Source organism: Podarcis tiliguerta, assembly GCF_965153285.1.
Source record: "Podarcis tiliguerta genome assembly, chromosome: 12".
Lineage (NCBI taxonomy): Eukaryota > Metazoa > Chordata > Lepidosauria > Squamata > Lacertidae > Podarcis > Podarcis tiliguerta.
The window spans coordinates 35,990,457-36,011,541 of NC_139545.1; the positions used below are offsets into that span (position 1 = coordinate 35,990,457).

Below are 21,085 nucleotides of genomic sequence, written 5' to 3' on the forward strand. Positions count from 1 at the left end.
CTCAGTTCCTGAGAGCAAGCCCACTGAACCAAGACATGTATAGGATTATGCTGAGAAAGACTATGTTTAGTTACAAAACAGGAATGGGAGAGAGACAGACATACACAGCAAAATGACTGGTTGAAGACTAATTTACAGATCAAAACACATGAGAGAGCTTTATTTGAGGAAAGGAAGATTCATGGCCATTAAGTGAAGGTTGTATCAAACATGTAAAAGTTACTATTGGAGGAAGGGATCGTTCTCAAGAGCTCCTGAAATCTGTAGCACTGGAATGTGCTTGGTATTTAACACACGCAGCAGCACATTGCAGGATCGGACTCATGTGTAAGTCCCTAGGTAGTTAGTAAACAAATAAATGGTTATCAACAAGGTTTAGCAGCAAACCAGTCTTTCCAAGTTTGTGTGTGTGTGTTTAAAGGCTACACAAATATAAGATCTATTTGCTAAATAAGGTAATATCTGAATTTAAAGAGGAAGGATATTGGAGGAAGGATATAAGATGGATACGTGCCAAAAAGTGTGCTGTAATTTATTGCAGTTAGGATCTCAAGGTGAACTTGAGTGTGCAGTAATCCTGGTTATGGAAACATAATATTTGTATCCATGCAATGACTGCTATAACCTTCTGAAAAATTTCAGCTGCATAAACCGACCGGTGCCCTTTGGTCAATGTAAAAGCAGACATATCCAAATTAACAGGAAGCACAAATTTTAACTGAATTGTTAAGTTAATTAGCCACAGTACCAGAAACAATATGTTTTTAGATTGAAGGCTAGTATGAAGTCAAATCCCAAAAATGGTGCTATGTAAACATTGTGAAATTGGCTTGCTTAAAAGTTTTTCTGCTTTTCTCAAAAAAACCACCCCATTTTGAGAACTGACAATGTACAACTGTATTTGGGGAAATACACCTTGGTGAACTTCAAGTTTATAGACTGAGTTATGTTTACAGCATGAAATACCTTTACATGAAATGATTGGATTACATCTAAGCAGAAGACCTCTGAAAACAAAAAGGGGGAAATCATTTGTTATCAAGCCACAAAATATACTCAGTACAGGAAACTTAGCATAGGAGCCAACTCCTACGGGCTGAGGTCTCTTTGCCCCCCACCCAATAAAATATCGGGGGGGGGGGCAAAGTTGATGGGCATTGCCATTCAAACAGTGTCTTGGTATGCAGGTCGGAGCTTATATGGCCCCCCCCCCATATTTTATTCAAGTTCACACCCCTGCCACTTAACTTGGGGACCTGATTCTCACAGATGGTGAACAACCACAGCCTAAAGGGATTCTATAACTAGAGTAACCCCACATACATTCAGTGCTCAGAACTGAGACAATGAGACAGTTATGAGAATAATAGTGTGTGAATGCAACCAAACACTGTTTACATTTATCATCTTTTCTTGGTGGGATCTGTTGCCAAAATTAAGCAATACATTCTATGTAAATGGAACTATTTACAGAGGTCTCCAGATTATCTAGGATGCATTGAATTCATAATTTCCTAGTCAATCTGGAGACACAAAGTGTTGTTGTTTTTCCTGTATTTTTGTTGGAAGCCGCCCAGAATGGCTGGGGCAACCCAGTCAGGTGGGTGGGGTGTTAGAAATATTATTATTATATTTGAAGCTAATAACATATTAGTGACAGTATCACATCAGTCCTGCACTGAAAAACCTTTATGTTCTATACATCTGGAAACTGCAGAACTATAAAAACATTTGGGTGTGGATTTAATAGTTTATTTGAAGTGCAATTTTGCAGAGTATTAGCAGATTAAAATCACCTTAAAATGTTTTCTTCCTTAAAATATAACCCAGGGATACTACATGGCTCCTCTGTGGAAAATCAGAAATCATGATTGCAAGAAATTGTATTATTTTAATATTGGATGTACAAAATGGTAAAAAAATACCTACAATATTTCCTTGTTTACTGTATGACAACATCCTCAGGTTTAACGACAGCATACATGAGAACCAAATATTTCTACTTAAAGAACAGCTGCGGAAATTCCAATTTAGTTCAGCAAGAATTACAGGATGAGGCACATAATATACTTAGGCATTAAGAAGTTAAAATGCTAGAAAAGGTAACCGTATTAACCATTGAAAAAATAGTAGATCTTCTCACATAGTTCTTCTCCGTACTAATTCAGAAACATGTACCAAAGAGCTGCCTGGATATTTTGTAAGAAATAGTTTGACGTTCTTAAAAGGAAAAAAAAAAATCAGGCTTAAACAGTAACTGCAAAAATATAATCGATGCAACTTGAAACCCTTTAATCTAAACACAGCTGAATGATTTTGTCTGATACTATATTTTAAAAGCTTTACATAACATGAAAAATGGTTAGAGCACCTTTGTGTGTGTTTTTTTTAAAATTGCAGAGGCCCCACCCCCAAAATAAAATTGTTATATTGCCGGAAAAGCACTTACAGTAAAAAGTGTACAGTAAAGAGCTGCACCCCCCCTCCCCTCAGCTAAAACCTTGCTAATACACAATTTGAAAGGACTAGACACATAAACTCAAGTATATTTGAAGAAAGAGTTCACCACAAGCTATAATCGCATCACGGCTTGGATCCAAAGATCCTACAGCACAGGCAGAAAGCAGAAAGGGATCACACACCCCTATATTGGCAGCTTCCCAAGGTCAGGTGCTCTGTAGTCCTTGAGTCCCTTGAGTCAGATTTCAGGATGTGTGAGACTAGACTGCAGGTGCTGGGTGGAGATATCCAGTGTTTTTCTTTCCCTGAATTTCCTTTACTTGTAATTTATTCATCATGATTTTACATTCTTTTACAATAAGGCACAAAGGCTGGGACCTAAAGATCTGCATAACGCACATGCAATCATTTGACTCCACCCCACCAGTTTTTGAGCAGAAAACCTTCAGCTTCAAAACTGGTTTTCTATATTACGTAGAGGACTGCCTTTTGAAAAATAAAAGCCTGCAGGTCCCATGGGTATATTAGTTGTGCAGTTCTTTGGATCCTGTCTACTGAGCAAACTGCTAAACAGTCATGTAAACCAAAGTAAACCAAAATTTCATTTATCACAGATTGCCAATGTGCAGAGGGCAAACAAATTTCCATACACTTTTCTCTTTTTGATTGTATTTTGGCACATAAACATTTCTCAAAATGAACAAAAATACCCCTTGTCCTTAAATTATCTGGACAGCTGAATTTTTAATCTGATCTTTTTTGTGTAGAACATATTGCAGGTATCTAGTGGTGAATTCCTTTAAATAAGACAACTGCCTTCCAGGAGCTTTAAAAAAAAAAAAAAAGAATTGCAGCATTTAAGACTGAGCTCATTCCCATCTCCATTTACAGTGAACAACCCACTTGGCATCAGTTTCAAGGAGATGCTTCTGAAAACCATTCAGGTTTTTGTGTTTGCAGGCACTGAAATGGTCTTAAGTTTCTAATTTATTATAGGTACATTTTATTAATTCTCCCTATAAGATATTAACATGCTGGAAATCTGATAGGCCTATGATGATATTTAAAGGAAGACCCAGGCCAGGATCCCAAGGGATGTGTGTGGTTTTCTACAGCTCCCCTCCCAACAGCATCCCTGCATTCCCCTGAAAAGCTCTTCTAATGGCTAGGAGGACCCTTCCACAAAAGAAAGGAGCCCCCTCCAAGTGCATGCAGTGTTTTGAACATATGAAAAGGCCCCTAAATTTGACGAGTGGGGGTGGAGACAGTACCAAAAATTAATGCAGACTTGAAATAGCGAAGTCCGAAAAATATTAGCGTTACTAAATAATATGATCTATGTTGGTTTTGTGCACTGGTTATTTTTGTTCCATGATTTCACACTTGGACTCGTGCAACACGTTCTGGATTTTGGTTTGTTACTCTGAAAAAGCACCGTGGTTAAAAGGGCTTGTTTTTAATCGTCCTTTTCTACAATCACTTCGCCATGAAGCACTTTTCTTCTTTGACGAAGCATGTGGAAGTACAGTTGTGGAAACACTGTTAGGGAAGAAAAGAAAGAGCAGAGATGTGTAACTGTAGCAAACGGAATTGGGTATTTTATGTCATCCAAACCCCCCACCATGGCTGCAGTAGGGTCACCATTGCCTTACTGTTCACATTGGTCAGGAAGCAAGGCAGGGAGAGGCCAGGCAAATCAGAGGTGGTGTGGTGATCAGTCCCAAACTGAGCCTGATAGTAGTGGGGCTGGCTCAGTCTGTCCCCACACCTGGAATGCCCAGTTTCAGGGATCCAACAGCAGCATTTCTTATAGGGACAGAACAGGGAATCACAGAGGGATTGTGGCATCGCTCCATGGGGTGGAGTTGGGCTGGGTGCAGGAACGGCTCCACCCCAGTCAAAGTTTGAATTTCAGCCATATGCCCCAGCTTCTTCTTTTTTAAGGATTCAAGACAGCTTACAAATAATCATACAATAATTTTTATATGCATACATCAGCCAAGTCCTAAAGCAGCAGTCTTAAAACCTCCACCAGAGAATGATGGAAGCAATTTCTTAAAAAAGCAATCGTAAAGAGAACAGTTGAAAATAAGCCGAAATAACATGTAGCCCAAAGGCGTGTTTCATCCTGAGCAATTCATTTAAGGCAGAAAGCACAGGGTGGTTAGCGTGATCGAATTTGGAAGAATGGGGATGGCTTGGGTTTATTACATATTACTTCGTTATGGAAAGATGCAAGGTATGGTAACTGAGTAATAAAAGAAGACAGGATAAGCTTTTGAATGGCACTTTTAAAAGACAAATGTTTCCACATGCATCTATTGATACCTACGTGGTACGTAGGATGCCATGACGATGAGGAGGAAATAGTAGTAGTCAAAAGAGACATTATACTTGTTGGGAAGTCTCACTGAAAACATCCCCGATCTCTTCACGTAAGGTAAGGCAGCATAAATGGTTAAAAGCTCACCGATGACTCCCACGGGATATAAGATGATGAAAAAATTGTACCTGGAAGAAACAATATAACTAAACAAATCACTCCAACCATTATCTTTCTGATTTTCTGCTTTGGATTACAACACTTACCTGGGAGTAAGCTCCCCTAGATGCAAGGGAACTTACCATACTTGCTGCCCATGTGTTCTGGTTGAGCAAAATGCTGTAAATTCCTCAAAAGCTGTAAACTCGGGTGAATGAGCCAGCCAACTGAATACACACCTCAGTCAACTGTGGGCAGCCATGGGTCACCCTACTGTCTTCCTCAATTGTGTTGGCTGTCAGCCACCAGGCACCAATGGAACAACTCCATTTTGGGATGAAGTTTTTAATCCCCATGAAGGATTAACCCCCCTTGGTGGGGGGTTATTAATATATTGTTATTTCTCCCTTTGCAATCAGGTTTACCTAAGCCTGTAATTGGGAAAGATGGTCTGGTTTGCCTAGTATTTCATTTCATTGGCATGAATAAACTTTTATTTATTGAATAAACTTTCATTGGCATGAAATAAACTTTTATTTATTGAACATGGAAATGTTCGATCAAGATCTGAAGTTAAACTTTGGCCCCGAAGATCAGACTTTAAACATTTACCCTGAACATACTAAAAGCACACACATCCTAAGTAGAGAAATTATCAGCCAATGCACTTGTGTATACAACTGCTGCTGCTGTGTGGACAAAGGAGCACCATTAAAGTAGCAGCAAACAGTGGTGGGATTCAACTGGTGTGCTTGTGCTCAAGAAAGAACTTTTGATCAAGTAGATGCCTCCAAAATGGAAAAGGGGGCAACGTGATTTTTGCCTATTCCCCCTGCAGTCTTTCAAGCCCCCAGCCACCTTCCACCCTGTTCTGGAGGGTCTCCTAAGTCTCTGAGACAGGTTTTTGGAGGTCATTGAGGGATGCAAGGGGAAGGGTGAATTGGCAAAAAATCCTCTTGAGAAGGCATCCATAGCTAACTAGATTCTGCCCTAGTGTACTCATCTGGCTTGCTTTATAGTTAATAGTACAACTGTGTTCAAAAATAACTGAAAAATAATGAAGTTGGGGACTCTCCTTTTGAAATATGTGAGTGTGGACATTTGGCAGAGCCCATGGTCAATTCCGAAATATAAAAAAACACTGGTCTTGAAAGGCGCAACTGCTTTATTCAGAGCATTTTGGGGGGGAAAGTATTCACTGGTAGAACCTCTTTTTTCCTGCTAGCCATGGAAGCAATTTTGAGCACTTTTACCTTTGGCACTTTTATCAATATACAGGTATCTGCACCTCATTTTTTACACACACCCAAAAAACTACTGGCTTTAATAAACATGGCATTATCTTTTTTTATATTTGTCACCTTACACGCCGGACACTTAAAGCTATAAATACTTTGACAGAGGGGTTTTTTTTGCACAAGGTAAAAGCATACAAATGCAGCCATTCATAAAGAACCAGCCTCTTGAACTCAGGCTGCAAAAGGCAAAGATGGTTTGCTCCCAGGGTCGGAAGGAAATGCACCATGTGCACTCCAGGACCAAAACTGGTGCAGCCAGGGAACCCAAAACCCTCAAAAGAACTCAACTCGAGTAGACTGTATGGGGTGCACAAGAGAACCAAACACATTAGCGGCATGCAAAAAGAAAGAAAGAGAACTCAATAATACTGCCTAGGCACATCAGAAGCCAATTAATGAAAGGAGAGTTTTCATATAGCTAAGCTGCACATATTCTCCTATGCACAAAGCGGCAAAGCTCCTCTGGCAGCAAACACAAGAGGATTAGAAAATCCCAAACTATTACAAAGAAGTACGGAATAATAGTTTGTCACATTTTTTTTAATGCGCTGAAAGGCAGGGTGCTAAATGAGTTCCTTTGAATTCTGAAATCTCATTTAAGAGATAATACACAATGGAGGGGGGCGGTGGAATCAGAATATGGTTGTCTGCTTTGCTTTGTAGCGTTTTCGCAGCAGGTGTGTGGGGGAGGGGAGATACCAAAACTCAGTGATGGAGCTCATGCTTTATATGCAGAAAATCCTGGATCAAGCCCTAGCATCTCCACTTTAAAAGTAGCAAGTGATGGGAAGGAGCTCCAGCAAGACACTGGATAGTGACTGCTAGTCAAGAGTATATGATGCTAAAAGGAGAAATATACAGTCCTAACATTAGTTTGTTATGATTTGGCATACACATTGCGTAACATTAAACATGCCATGTATAAAACTGAATGCTCAGTTTAGAAAAGACCTCTAGATCAGTGAAATCTGATCACTTATCCAGCTGTATTTTTTTTATTTAAAAAGGAATATCCTGAGAGAAAAGAGCTGCAGGGGTTGCAATTGCAGAAGCTTTTGCCATGTATGTGAGTATGACTGGGTCTCTAAACTACCACATGCTCATCACCAGAGTGCAGTTGAAAGTGTCTGCTTCAGTTGACGCAAGCTGTTAAACAAAATGGCGACAGCACCAGCCACTGAAACGGCCAATAATATGCATTTACCAGGGAGAAGCCCACTGAACACACACGAGCCTCACTTCCAAGTAAATATGTCTATGACTGACCCAAAATACTTGGCTCAATGTTTACAATACAAGCACACTGGCCAACAGCAGCAACATGGCAAAAGGCTAGTACCGCAGTTGCCAACAGATTCCAACTCTCCAGCTCGCATGACCAATGTATCAGGGAGGGAGTTGGTCCAACAATACTTGGAAGGTCACTGGTTCCTCACCCCTGGGGTAGGAAGATTTTCAGTTAAGGTTGCAGCTGCCTTCCCCCAAACTGCATCCCTTGTATTTCTTTTACCTAGTCTACTTTTGCATTGAATTCCAGCAGAATTATATCCCCAAATTGACATAACAGAAAGACTCGCACAGGTGTTGCATTTTGCAAGCTTTTGCACTTTCACTTATAAAAGGCCTTGTTTATCTATAGGCAATCCCAAAATAGCATATTATCCAAGCAAAAGCAAAGCACCTGTGAACAAACATTTTTTTCTATCTTATTCAATATGCAATTTTCAAATGACACACAAGAACCCTCTAGAAATATTAATGGCATGAACACAGGACAGGTTAATTTTTTAAAACCAGCAAACTCTGCATTAAAAGCAGACCCAAAAGTACAAACACAACTTCTCAGCTTTAAAAACAAACCACACACTGTTTATTTCCTTGCCTATTCAGCATGCATGAAAATTAGCATGCACAGAACAATGAGAGACTAAACTGCAAGGCATTCTCCACCTGGCCCATTTTATGAAGTATGGCAAGTGGTTGAGCATATTGAATGTGTAGAAGGAATATCGAGTAATCTCTGTCACAGTCCATACGACCAGAAAAAGAATAACGCTGTCCTCATTCTGGATCTGTAGAAGTATAAAGAACCAACATTTTCTGCATCCTTAAATTGTAAAGAAAGCTGGCAACAGAATGGCAAGGCAGTACACCCAAATCAATGTTTTTAAGAAGAATGCATGTTATGCTAAACATCCCGCACCAAACTGAGAGATTGCCTATGGAACAGAGCAATAACTAAATATAGCAAATTCACATATGCACATGGTTCTCTTCCCCCTTCCCCCACAACCTTTTTAGTTACCTTCCCAAATAATTCTTCTTTGCCCTGTTATTCTTCAAATGTTGCTCAACTACATTTCTGATAACTCCGAACCATGCTGGCTGGGGCAAGAGGATCACTTAGGCAGTAAGATCTCCAAATGTACAACATGGCGCAAGGAACTAGGCACTGTAGCTGACTATATGCTCATCTGCAGCTTGGTCAACAACCAAGTCATTCTACTGTCTTCGCAGGTGCTGGACATCTACCAACCACTTCAAGATATCAGAGGCTGACCAGAGCTGTTGAAACTAGCAACAACAGATTAATTTCTAACTCTGCAAAGGAGGGGCAGGGATCTCTTTTACTGCATTCTGAGAAGAGGAATTACAGATAAATAATTTTCTTTTTCGTTAAAGTGCCTGAAAACTAATAAAAGCTCAGTGGGTGTCTGTGAAATAAGATAAAGCAACACAGATTATGTTACAAGACCAGAAGGGGATCCCATGCTCAACTACTTGACAAAATTCAAAGACCGTGAAGTTTTCAGATAGGTGAGCATCTCAAGTACCACATGAGGTCAAGGCGTAGCACCAAGTGTTTACTATTGCTCTTCAAATGTTTTGTATTCATGTTCATCCAACATACTGGTGGGAATGTCAACTTGCCAATGGGTTTTGGAAACATATTATGCAACAGATTACATTGACAATAGGAGCAGATTTTAGTCTTTCTCCAATGTTGGTAAGATTGGGGCTGATGTGTCTGCAGAACAGATTCTTTAGTGAAAATCTTGTTAATCACAGCCAGAGTAGTGCAGGCCAGAAAATGGAAATATCCTTATGTTCTATCTACATGGGAATGGTTTCTGAAATGCTTAGAATTAGCAGAAATTGGCAAATTAATTTGGTTTATAAGAGAAATGGCAATGCCTCTAATGCGAACTTGATTAAGAGGTGGCTGTACTTTGTAAATCCCTAAAACAAAATAAAAGAAAAATGTATTATGCATGCTTACTCAGCAACAACTCCTACTCTGCTCAGTAAAGGGTTTACTCCCAGGTAAGTATGAACAAAATTGCAGTCTAGTGTTGTTGTTTTTTAACAGTTTATACACAGCTTTCTATTTTTAATGTGTTGCTGTCCACCTGAAATTCTGAAGAAAGAGAAGCCTTAACAAGCTAATATATACAAAAATTGAATTAAAACCTTGACTGATCAAACTTCGAGCTTGTTCAAAGAATTTCTATTCTCAGCAAATTGATGAGCATGGGTTTTCAGGAGGATTCTTTGCAATGTCTTATCCACAGCAGGTAATAAGGCTCATTTATGTGTGGGGATCTAATCTTTTGGATTTTATCTATTCTGTTACTAAAAGAGAGCAAGCTGACAGTTTATATGGATGATGAGCTTGATAATAGTTCTGTTCGCAATCCAGTTACAGTTAAGCATTTGAGCTTAAGCTCCTATGTAGCCATATCCCACAACTCTGTGCACCAGAAAATTAATGGCTTAGCATAAAGCATGTAGACCAATATCCTAGCAAAATACAAAACATGGCAAAGATGCAGAAATGCAGATACAGTACACTTCTTTCTACAATGCCAATGTTATCAGCTTATTTTGGACAGACTGGCTGGTTTCCCTCCTGCAAGAGGAAAAATGCAGTTCCCTGTGAGCAAAAAAGCAGCTTCTGTGCTGTGCCCTGCCCTACAAGAGATCCCTGTGTTTCGATTAGTGCAAGATGCAGAACGGAATTGCTGTCTTTTATGTTTCATGTCTTTTATGTTGCTCTTGGTAGAATCAAAAATCCATTTTTACACCTTGCCCAATCTAAGTTAATTGTGTTTGAATAACACCTTCCCTCCTTCATTTTAATTATCAGTTGCAGACTGGGACTTATTCATCATACCTAGCGACATTATTATTATTTATCTGACCTTGTTTTCTTTCTTTATTTTATGTTAGACCTTAATCGTGGTTTATTTTTGCTTTAAAATCCAGCCTCTTAAGAGCTTAGATCAGGAGTGCAGAAGTAGATTCTGATGCTGGCCATACCTCGAACTTGGCCACCCTCCACAGACCACTCTGACGGGTGGGCTGAGTTGCCCACCTGTCAGTCACCTGATGTCATATGACACCAGGTGATTCAAAATTCAAGATGGCTGCAAAGGGCTGAAAAGGGAGATTCTTTGTTTGCATCCGCTGCTAGAGTACAAGTCACATCTGCAAAGGAGAATCCTTTGCATCCCTGGCTTGAGTTCAAATAGGATGTGAGACCGAGGAAGGGTTGGCGTGGTTGGCCACAAATGGCCTGATGGACCAAGCCTCCGAGTCCCGGCAGATCCTATTTGGTTTGTGGCCTAGAATTTCTCCACCACAGGTTTAAATTATCTCAAAAGGCTGCTAGTAAATGTATTATATGACTGTTTCTTAGGGGGGTGGGATGCAGGTGGCGCTGTGGGTTAAACCACAGAGCCTAGGACTTGCCGATCAGAAGGTCGGCGGTTCGAATCCCCGTGATGGGGTGAGCTCCCGTTGCTCAGACCCAGCTCCTGCCAACCTAGCAGTTTGAAAGCACGTCAAGTGCAAGTAGATAAATAGGTACCACTCCAGCGGGAAGGTAAACGGTGTTTCCGTGTGCTGCTCTGGTTCTCCCAAAGCAGCTTAGTCATGCTGGCCACATGACCCGGAAGCTGTAGGCCGGCTCCCTCAGCCAATAAAGCCACATGAGCGCCGCAACCCCAGAGTCGGTCATGACTGAACCTAATGGTCAGGGGTCCCTTTACCTTTACCTTTACTTAGGGGGAACTTCCTACTAGGCAGGGCCTCTTCCCAAACTCACTGATATATGCCAATGACTGCATGAATCTAGTTCCTCCTTCTCCTCAAATGCGGACATGGCATCTTAGGAAATAATACAAAACATTTGTACCAAGGCATAAAAATAAAGAAAAATGAATTTGAATGTTAAACCTGTTCTATCATTTAAAAACAAGCTGTTGTGGTTCTGAGCAAACTGCACACAGTTTGGGATACCAATTTTTAAAAATAATAATCAGCCCAAGAGTTCTGCAAGCCTGTTTAATAATCAGCCCAAGAGTTCTGCAAACCTGTTTAAAACAAACATAAAAAGGAATGAAGAAATTATGCCATTCATGACTATAAGCAGATAGTCAAAACTGCCACCTGCTGGTGATACAGTTTAATGGCTGGGCCCTTTTCGGCAAATGAATATAGAAATGAAATGGGGAAAAAGCTAGGGTTAATTTTGGTTGTAACCGTTAAGATATTCAAAACAAAATTGAATTGTGGAGCAACTATCACAGCCTGAAATTATGAACTATTGTAAAGCACATTCTACACTCCGTGAAAGATTGGGCATCGTCCAGCCAAAATGCCACACTTTCCAGGGCAATCCTAAGCAAAGTCTGAGTTTGGTTGAGTGTGATTTGCCTTCCTAGTAGGAATGCTTAGGATTCCTACACAAATTTCCAATGGAAGCACATCCTTAACATTTACCCCAATGGAAATCAGTATGATGTTAGTTAGTGGTAATTAACATCAAGCACTAGGCTTTCACTCTGGTCCAATTTAACTTTGTAATATACACCTCACCAGCCTCAGCTAATTTCCCCTGGGAGCTTATAAAGGAATGGTAGGAGTCTTTCCTTATACCTATTATAAGCACTTACTGCACATACCTAAGAACAATTACATTAATGCTAACTAGGAAAACACCTGCACGAAAGATTAATTCACATGCATTTAGCTTAAGGCTTACTTTCACTTAGTCCATTCAACATGTGCTAATTTTAAGTCTTCTCTGAAACAGGGACAGCCCGACAGCTTGGTGAATCGGTTGCCAAAGAGATGTGTCAGCCTTTGATCTTGTTTCATAGAGAGAGCAAACCAGGCAGGAGGCCAACCTAGCTCAGATATCCATCTCCAATGGCCTTTAAGTCCTCATCTCCCATGCATAAGGCAGACACAAATGAGGAACTTTTAAGTTCTGCCTGCAGAGCTGTGTGCTGTTACAAGTCAGCCTCAGCCCTCTGAAGGTTCCTTCAGCCTTGCTGAAGACACATCTCTGCTGACTTTTAGAAGACTGCGAATTGCCACACAAAAAACACGCAGAGTTGAAGAGACAAACAGTTTCATGACACTTACCTGCTTTACACTATGTGTAATAAACCACACCATGAAGATTCTGGAACTCACTTGGACCCCGGTCACAAGCATAGAAGTGTGCACTACTCCTTAAAAAGAGAAACAGGTCACCTTTGTCTCACAGGGCAGGATTTTGTTTAGTTAACTGAGAAACTGAAACCATGACTCACCAAATGCACAGTGGATTATCTGTAAATTTAAAGAGAGAGAGATGGGGAGGATGAACAACTGAGTATTTCAAAAGCAAAACCATAACTGGTCTATTCTCATCATAGTCATGTGAGAAATAAAACACAGAAATGGAACTTCTAGGCTGGGATAGAATTTAACATGGAAAATGCAAACTATAGAAGACTCACAGCAATCATGGAGAAATGAGCATCAGGAGATGACTCTACTGGCAGGTGGGCACATGACAGCATGGAGAATACCACCACCCTGTTGCAAAACTAGGCACTTCATAAACAGCAAAACAATAAAAATATTTTTTTTTAAAAGTTGCACATGTAGGGGCAGGAAAGGTAAAACATCTGGCAAAAGTTTCAACCACTCCACTGGAAAGCATAAGGCTTGGAATACAATGAGCATAAAAATAAAATAAAAATTACTAGAATTGTTAGCTGCACTATTTGGGTTGTACAATGTTCTGCTATTTATCTCAATATATTTCTATGACCGCGAACTGGCTGCTGTTACGTGTACAGCCATGCATCCCATGACCAGCCATGGCACTAGAACCCAGAAGCTAAACAGCTCACTACATTTGCAATGTTAAAGGGGCTCGTAACTCAATTTCAAATGTTGATCGCTGCCTTAGGTTGTTTAAATTTCGTTGTATATGCAACACAAGTCATATTCTCTATAGAGCCACTGAAATCAATGGTCTGGAAGTTAGGCCTGGAAACAAACTTGCAACCAGTGAGGCTGTTTTAAAGCAGGGGTTATGTGAGATCTAAATGGATCCCCAGCCAGTAATCTGGCTGCTGCATTTTGGACCAGTAGAAGTTTCTTCTTCAAGGGCAGCCCCACACAGAGGATATTACAATATTAGGTAAAGGGACCCCTGACTGTTAGGTCCAGTTGATTCTGGGGTTGCGGCGCTCATCTCACTTTACTGGCCGAGGGAGCCGGCACACAGCTTCCGGGTCATGTGGCCAGCATGACTAAGCCGCTTCTGGTGAACCAGAGCAGTGCACGGAAACGCCATTTACCTTCCAGCCGGAGCAGTACCTATTTATCTACTTGTACTTTGACATGCTTTTGAACTGCTAGGTTGGCAGGAGCAGGGACCGAGCAACAGGAGTTCACCCCATCACGAGGATTCGAACCGCCGCCACATCTGGCGAACCAGCCAGAGCTGGAAAAAAGCACCCCAAGCCACTAAGGCCACCTGAGCCTCTAGTGACAGTACTGAATCCAGGAGCACCTCCAAACTGCAGACCTGCTCTTTCCAATGAAGTTCAACCCTATCCAGGGCAGACCATCTTCCTACCTCCTGCCTATGAAGACTTTAGACCAGGCTTCCTCAACCTCGGCCCTCCAGATGTTTTGAGACTACAATTCCCATCATCCCTGACCATGGTCCTGCTAGCTAGAGATCATGGGAGTTGTACGCCAAAAACATCTGGAAGGCCGAGATTGAGGAAGCCTGCTTTAGACATACAACACCTCTGTCTTTTCGGGATTCAGCTTCTGTTTGTTGGCCCACATCTAACCCATCACTGCCTCTACGCCCCTGTCTAACACCTCAACTCTCACCTCTCCTGCTTCAGATGGAAAAGAGATAGAGCTGGATGTCATCTGCATATGGATGACACTTCACCTGAAATCTCCTGGTGACAGCTCGCAGGGGGTTCCTATAGATGTTAAATAGCATGGGGGACAAAATGGAACCCTGGGGGACTATTTCAGAATTTTATTTTGGTGTCCTATTTTGGAAATAGGATTTCCAAATGAGGAAGTGAGATTTAAAAAAATAAAATAAAAATTCTATGGTTTCAAAAACACAAGAGTGTCTCTGAAAATAATGGTACAACTAAATAAACATTGTACAGTGGTGCCTCGCAAGACGAAAGGAATCCGTTCCGCGAGTCTCTTCGTCTTGCGGTTTTTTTCGTCTTGCGAAGCAAGCCCATTAGCAGATTAGCGCTATTAGCGGTTATTAGCGGCTATTAAAGGCTAAGGGATTAGCGGATTAGCTGCTAAAAGGCTATTAGCGGCTTAGATCAGCTGATAAGCGGCTTAGCGAACAGCTGTTAAGCGGCTTAGGGGCTTGGGAAAAAGGGGGGGAGGGGAAAAAAACCCCAGGAATCGCAAGACATTTTCGTCTTGCGAAGCAAGCCCATAGCAAATTCGTTTTGCGAAGCACCTTCAAAACGGAAAACCCTTTCGTCTAGCGGGTTTTCCGTCTTGCGAGGCATTCGTCTTGCGGGGCACCACTGTACATGGGACTAATAGTGAATGGCTGGTGGGCCACATCTGGGTCTATGAGGTTTCCTAAAAAATTGCCATCCTCCAAACTCCAGGGAGGTTAGGAGGGCTGGAGGAAGTCTGAGATCAAATGCATGCAAGCTGTACAACATACATTGCCTGTACTGTACAATCTTGCACACTTGAGGAAGAAAACTGGTTCTGGCCAGTGGGGCAGATTCTTATGTCCACACACACACACACACACTGAGCCATGTTTGACAGGTGGGTGGTGTCACTCACCTGCCAATCATTCATCACAATACAGTGGACGCTCAGGTTGCGAACATGATCTGTGTGGGAGGCATGTTCACAACTCGCAACATTCACAACCCGCAGCACTGTGTCTGTGCACGCACGGGTCGCAATTCAGTGCTTCTGCGCATGCGCCGAAACCCAGAAACAGTACTTCCACGTTCAGCACGGTGTGCAACCCAAAAACGCGCAACCTGAAGCGTCTGTAACCCGAGGTATGACTTTAATATAAGGTGGCTCCTTCTATCCTGCACAGTTTGATATCAATCCATGCAGGCAAAAAACTGTGTGCAGAGCTTTCCAACCACCAACGATCAGCACTTTGGAAGTGCTGTGCATGGGGCTTTGCAGGCAGTGCCAATCAGCGGTGCCTGCAAAGCCCCACTTTAACTGCCCCACACCTGATGTCATATATAATGTCAGGAGAAGTGTAGGTGGGTGTAGCTACCCACCCCTATTGGGGACAAATGCCATTGTGTGGTGCACTTTAATTCCCTCCCTCTCAGCTAGCTGATGAACACAGCATTGGGCCTGTAAAGCATATTCACGCCCAGGATCATACTATGGGAAAGAATCACAGCATGGGGAGGCAACTCCAACACCACCTTGGGAACTCATGGAGCTGAAGTCACACACAAAGTGTAGGCAACAGATATAGAAAAACAGCAGGGGTTCCATGAATAATTGGCAGCAAACTATGTGAAAAAGAGGGTGAGAAACTTAAAATTCAATTTCAAATCAGTGGGAAACTCCGAAAGACTGGTGATTTACAAAAAGCCCAAGTTAAAGTGCCTTTATTCCAAATTCTGCAGAGTTTGCAAGCTCTTTCACAAAGCACTCATAATCACTCTAAATTATTTAGACATTCATTATGTTTAAATAATGTTTAGCAAATCTGTATGCTAGCTTTGTGTCAAGAATAAATCTGTGTGACCTGGTTCATACTAGCTGGCAGCCAACCAACCACATTGAGCATGCTATCAGAGCATGCTTTAATATCTTAAAACTGTAAGCCATCTTGGATGTCGTGGCAGAAAAGTGGTGTCGGTGTGTGTGTGTGTATGAAATAAATGAATAATAAAGTTGCATAATGATGACAGCTCAGATAAAGGATCGCCGCAACCATACAAATCATACTCCATGAGCTACAAATACAGCCTCCATGAGGAGGCACCCATTGATACAAATGGCACCTCCATACAGGCCTAGAGTCAGCATGTCACACGGACTGGTAGCTGCCAGGATAGGGGCTGGTCCCGTCTCCATGTATGGAGCTTCTGACCTCAAACTCAGCAGTCCAGAGACAGTTAATTTAGGCTGCCTAATTTATGAGAACCATTCCCTCTGGCTGAAGGTATGGGAACTTCTGTTAGCTTGACAACAGACTAAACTTCTTTGGGTCCGTTAATGTTTCGTTGAAAGTATTTTCCCAGACCACCACTGTCCCATTTTTAAAAAATGTATTGCTTAAAAAACTTACCTCAAGCAAAGCAAAAGTCTGGAAAAATTTAAGTGTCTTTTGAATGTTTTTGTATAAGCCTTTGTGTGTTCCTTTTTCCATGTAAAACCGCACCATGGCAATAGCCAAAACCAGCCACCTAGAAAGAGAAGAAACAGTATTATTAAGGAATAATGAATTCGTGCAGTTAACTTATTTCTCACCAGACCTTCTACCAAGCAGCACTACTTTCCAGTCAGGCCTTTGAGGCAGAGTCCAGCACCCCATTCCAAAGCATGAGCAGAATGGCCTTCCAAACTTTTCGGCTTACCACATTTTGAAGTAAATGACATAAAATATGTTGCCATCTAAACAGCAGCTCCCCTATAGTTCAGAGTGTAAATTACCTCACAGCACCCTTGACACAAAATCTCATCTACCTCAGCTGACATTTACCACATTTAATAGAACTGCTACAATTACAAAAGTTTCCTCACACATACTTAGGCTCACCCACATAGTTTGTGGTAGGATTAGAACCCCAATGTGCTTCAGAAGAATGGGAGGGGTGGATTCAAGAACTCTGTTCAGCAAAATTATTTCTTTCTATACTGTATTTGCACTGGTCTGTCATCACACTGTTTTTATTTGCTGTTTCCCAAGGATTGAAAGTAGAGGCAAGGGAAGAAGGAGCAGGCAGGAAGAAAAAGGAGTGGACTCGTGTCTATAGTAAATGGTTTGATGCAGGGGTGAAGAGAATGCCTTGTGGAGAAAAGACTGTCTCTGTGTGTGGCAGTTTTAGACCTCTGGTCACTGAGAGAACAGAAAAGAGGAATTGGAGCAGGGGCAGGTAGAACAGAGTGGAGGTAAACGCGGCATTTGGAGGAATGTGGGATAATATGAGAGGTAGGGGAGGGAGGTGTGAGAGAAGAGTGTTTTAAGGCTTTGGTGATGGGGAGAAGAAAACTGGAGAACCAAAATTGGAGAGGGGGCAGATGGAAGTGAATTGAATTAAAAGGGACATGTGCAGTGCTGTGGAGGAGTGAAAGGGGGCACTGGAAAAAAATTAAGGGGACTATTTCAATGTCAAACTTCCATTCCTTAGTTGCCTCACATGAGGGAGATAAAAGATTAAGAACCCTCAAATATTCCATAGTACTTTCATACCCAATACCATGTGTTGTCCAACATGAAGTTCCAGATTCATTATAGGAATTATTACCAAGCAAGCACCTGTATATGCACAGCATCCATCAACTGAACTGAACCTTCTCTATCTCTAACTCTTGCTCTTAAGATGGTATTCATCTTAAAGATACTCTAGTTCTGGAATATAAGATGTTGAGGCCAGGGTTTGCTCAAATTCCCATGGCCAATCCAACACAAAGAGCCACTCTTCCATTTCAATTTTCCTATGATAAGCGTGCAATAGGATTTCAAGTTCCATCCTGCTAAGGCAGCTGTTCTTTACCAGGAGTGTGGTGTGCATTCAGAAGGTCCATGATCAAAACAAAAAGCAAATACAAGACACCTTGTTCCACAATGATGAATGTCTATGGCACTTCTATACCCACTACCCTGGATTATGTAGCTTCTGTAGTTCCTCTTCAGGCTGAAATTTCACATACACAGCCCTCTTGGTCTTGTGATCTGCATGTGGGAGGCGCTTCTGAGAATGCTGTTGCTTACTAGCTGACATAGCACAGATGGACCAGCACCTACAGACACTGAAGATGTGCCAGGTGAAAGGCACCAGCAAGTTCCCCTAGTCCTCCTGGTTACAAAAGAACGAAATAAGAGCCCCAACCAGAGAGACTCATCCAGCATTGTGGTCTCACAGTGGACAATCAGATGCCTACAGGAAGCCAAGAAGCAGGACATGAGCGCAAAAGCCCTCTCCCACTTGTGACCCTTAGCAACTGGTTTTCAGAGGCTTACTACCTTGGATACCGACGTTGGTCCTTAGCCATCATGACTAGTTGTCAGTGATAGCCTTATCACTCATGAATTTGTCTAATCCCTTTTAAAGCCACCTAAGTTGGTGGCTATCACTACACCCTCAGTCAGTGAATTCCATAGTTTAACTAGGCGTTTTACTTCCTTTTGTCTATCCTGAATATTCCAATATTCGGATTCATTGGATGACCCAGTGGGAAAGTGAGAGAAAAACTATTTCTGTTTTACCCCATACCATTCATAATTTTAAACACCTCTATCAAGCCTTTCTTTCACTCACTGTTTTCCCCTTAAACTTAAAAAGCCCCAAAGGTCGTAACCTTTCATCATTGGTCATTTTGGTTACCCTTTTCCATACCTTCCCCAGTTCAACTCTATTGTTTCTGAGGTGCAGGGATTAGAACTCATAAAGTATTTCATGTGTAGTTGCACCACAGATTTGTATAACAGTATTATGTTACTGGTAGTTTCCTACTGCCCCTATCAATTGCTTTCCTAATGATCTGCAACACAGAATTCACCTTATTCACAGCTGCAAAGGGCTGACGTTTTCATCACACTATTTGCTAAGAACCCTTCACCCCAAGTTCTCTTTTCTGGTGGTCAGTCACTACCAGTTCAGAATCCATTATGATGCAAAGTAATGATTTGTTTATTTTTGTCCCTATGTGCATCACTTTACATTTGCTTACATTAAGCCACATTTGCAATTTTAATGCCTATTCACTCAGATCCTTTGAAACTCAATACACACATACTGAAAAACTACACTTTCATTAATTTCATGCCACATTGCCTACAGTATATGAAGAGCACTTTCAAGTAGGAAAAAAATGCACACTGTGAACCCCTGTGTTGGTAAGTCTCATGCAAGACACGTTTAGCATATGCACGGCTTGTGGAAGTGCCAGACTAGCCGTGCATTTATTATTCCACTTATTTACATCCCACTTTTTCTTCCAAAGAGATCACCCTTCCCATTTTATGGCGGCAACAACCTTGTGAGGCAGGTTAGGTTAGACTGAGGGACAGGGACTCAGGGTCGCCCAGTGCGCTGGCTGCTTCCTGGTTGAACCTGGCTCTCCAAGGTCCCAATCCTTAACCACTATACCACAACAGTGTTAATGTATATCTTTACATTTAACAGGGCCAGGGTGGTGGGTGCAACAGAATCCTTAGTGCAGCAGCCCCGTCTAGTTGGCTTGGGAAGAAGAAGCCCATAGAACAAGAGAGCTTTGCCACCGCTCTGCTCTTTGATTTGAGTCCACGTCGAAAGCTGGGTGGCACACTTCAAGGTGGCACACGGCTCTTCTGTTTTGGAGGGTGGCTGAGGGTTGGCTTGTGGCGTGACCCGCAGTCTGTCCCCGCTCAGCTTCTGGCACGGCGGGCAGGTGTTCTTCGCAGGGCCCAGCAGCCTGCGCTCCTGCGAGAGTGGGAGGGGAGCGCGGCTCGCCAGGGGAAGCAAGCGGCCGCCAGTGGCCGAGCGGGGATGCGCCCTGCGCGGCAGCGGCAGTAAATTATGCCGAGGGAAGCAGTCTGCCCCATGCAGCCGCCGCCGCCCCAGTGCACCCCCGCCCGGCATTCCGGGCTGGGGCTATACTTAACCTCTGCGGCGGGTTAGAGGCATGACGTGCTCGCCTCGCTGGGAGGCTGCACCGTATTAGGAAATGCAGGCAAGCCAGAGCTTCGCCCCCCGCGGCCGCCGCCCTTCTGTGCCGCCCGACGCCCCCCTGGTCCGAGGGCGCGCCGGCTGCCCCTCTCTCCTCCCCGGGCGAGTGGGCGAGAGAGCGGCCGGCGACAGAGCCCCGGCCCCGCCGCTCGGCCAGCCCCGCCGGGCGCGCGCTCTCCCTCACTCACCCCGCCGTCATGGTGATGTTGTAGAAGATGAGCCAGGCGGTGGTGACGGAGCCGCGGCGCCGAGGGGCGGCCGCCTTGCCGCTCTCCTTCTCCTCCAGCGAGCCGTTGCCGGCTCCGCCGTCCTCTTCGCTGGACGCCATGCTTTCCCTCCCCGGAGGCCAGGCGGAGACAGACGGACACACGTGGGGGGCGGCCGGAGGAGGCGGAGGCGAGGCGGAGGCGGAGTCGGGCGCGCAGGCAGGCAGGCAGGCAGCTGGCTCTGGCGCTCGCCCCATCCGTCTCGCTGAGCCCGGCGGCAGCTGCTGCTTGGACAGCTGCTCGGAGGCTTCGCCCGGCCCCCTCCCTGCCGCGCAGGGGCTCCAGAGGATACCAGAGACCCGGCCGCCTCTGTGCGCCAGGATGACGAGACTCGCCTCTCAAGCTGGGATTCGTCCGCAC

At 43.1% G+C, this 21,085-nt stretch overlaps 1 protein-coding gene across 3 annotated transcripts; it reads right to left on the reverse strand.

Moving 5' to 3' along the window:
• Nucleotides 1–1,736: 1,736 nt before the first annotated feature.
• HACD1 (3-hydroxyacyl-CoA dehydratase 1) lies at nucleotides 1,737–21,085 on the reverse strand. 3 transcript variants are annotated; one of them, XM_083405835.1, is made up of 7 exons: nucleotides 20,648–21,085; nucleotides 16,877–16,994; nucleotides 12,843–12,861; nucleotides 12,673–12,758; nucleotides 8,191–8,312; nucleotides 4,793–4,971; nucleotides 1,737–3,999 (listed from the first exon to the last, which is right to left on the reverse strand). In XM_083405835.1, the coding sequence occupies exons 1-7, from the start codon at nucleotides 20,920–20,922 to the stop codon at nucleotides 3,917–3,919; spliced, it is 882 nt and encodes a 293-aa protein (XP_083261961.1). In that variant the 5' UTR covers nucleotides 20,923–21,085; the 3' UTR covers nucleotides 1,737–3,916. The 3 variants fall into 3 exon arrangements, with proteins under 3 accessions (XP_083261961.1, XP_083261962.1, XP_083261960.1); XM_083405836.1 differs by having other exon boundaries at nucleotides 12,673–12,755; nucleotides 20,648–21,083; XM_083405834.1 differs by having other exon boundaries at nucleotides 12,673–12,761; nucleotides 20,648–21,079.

Excerpts from the sequence above, each read along its gene's own strand:
- HACD1 (XM_083405834.1), bottom strand. The coding sequence starts at position 20,922 with ATGGGGCGAGCGCCAGAGCCAGCTGCCTGCCTGCCTGCCTGCGCGCCC. Across the intron at positions 8,313-12,672 it reads TTACACATAGTGTAAAGCAG|ATCCAGAATGAGGACAGCGT; the intron begins GTAAGTGTCATG and ends ATACTTCTACAG. Across the intron at positions 4,000-4,792 it reads CATGGCATCCTACGTACCAC|TGTTTCCACAACTGTACTTC; the intron begins GTAGGTATCAAT and ends CTTCCCTAACAG.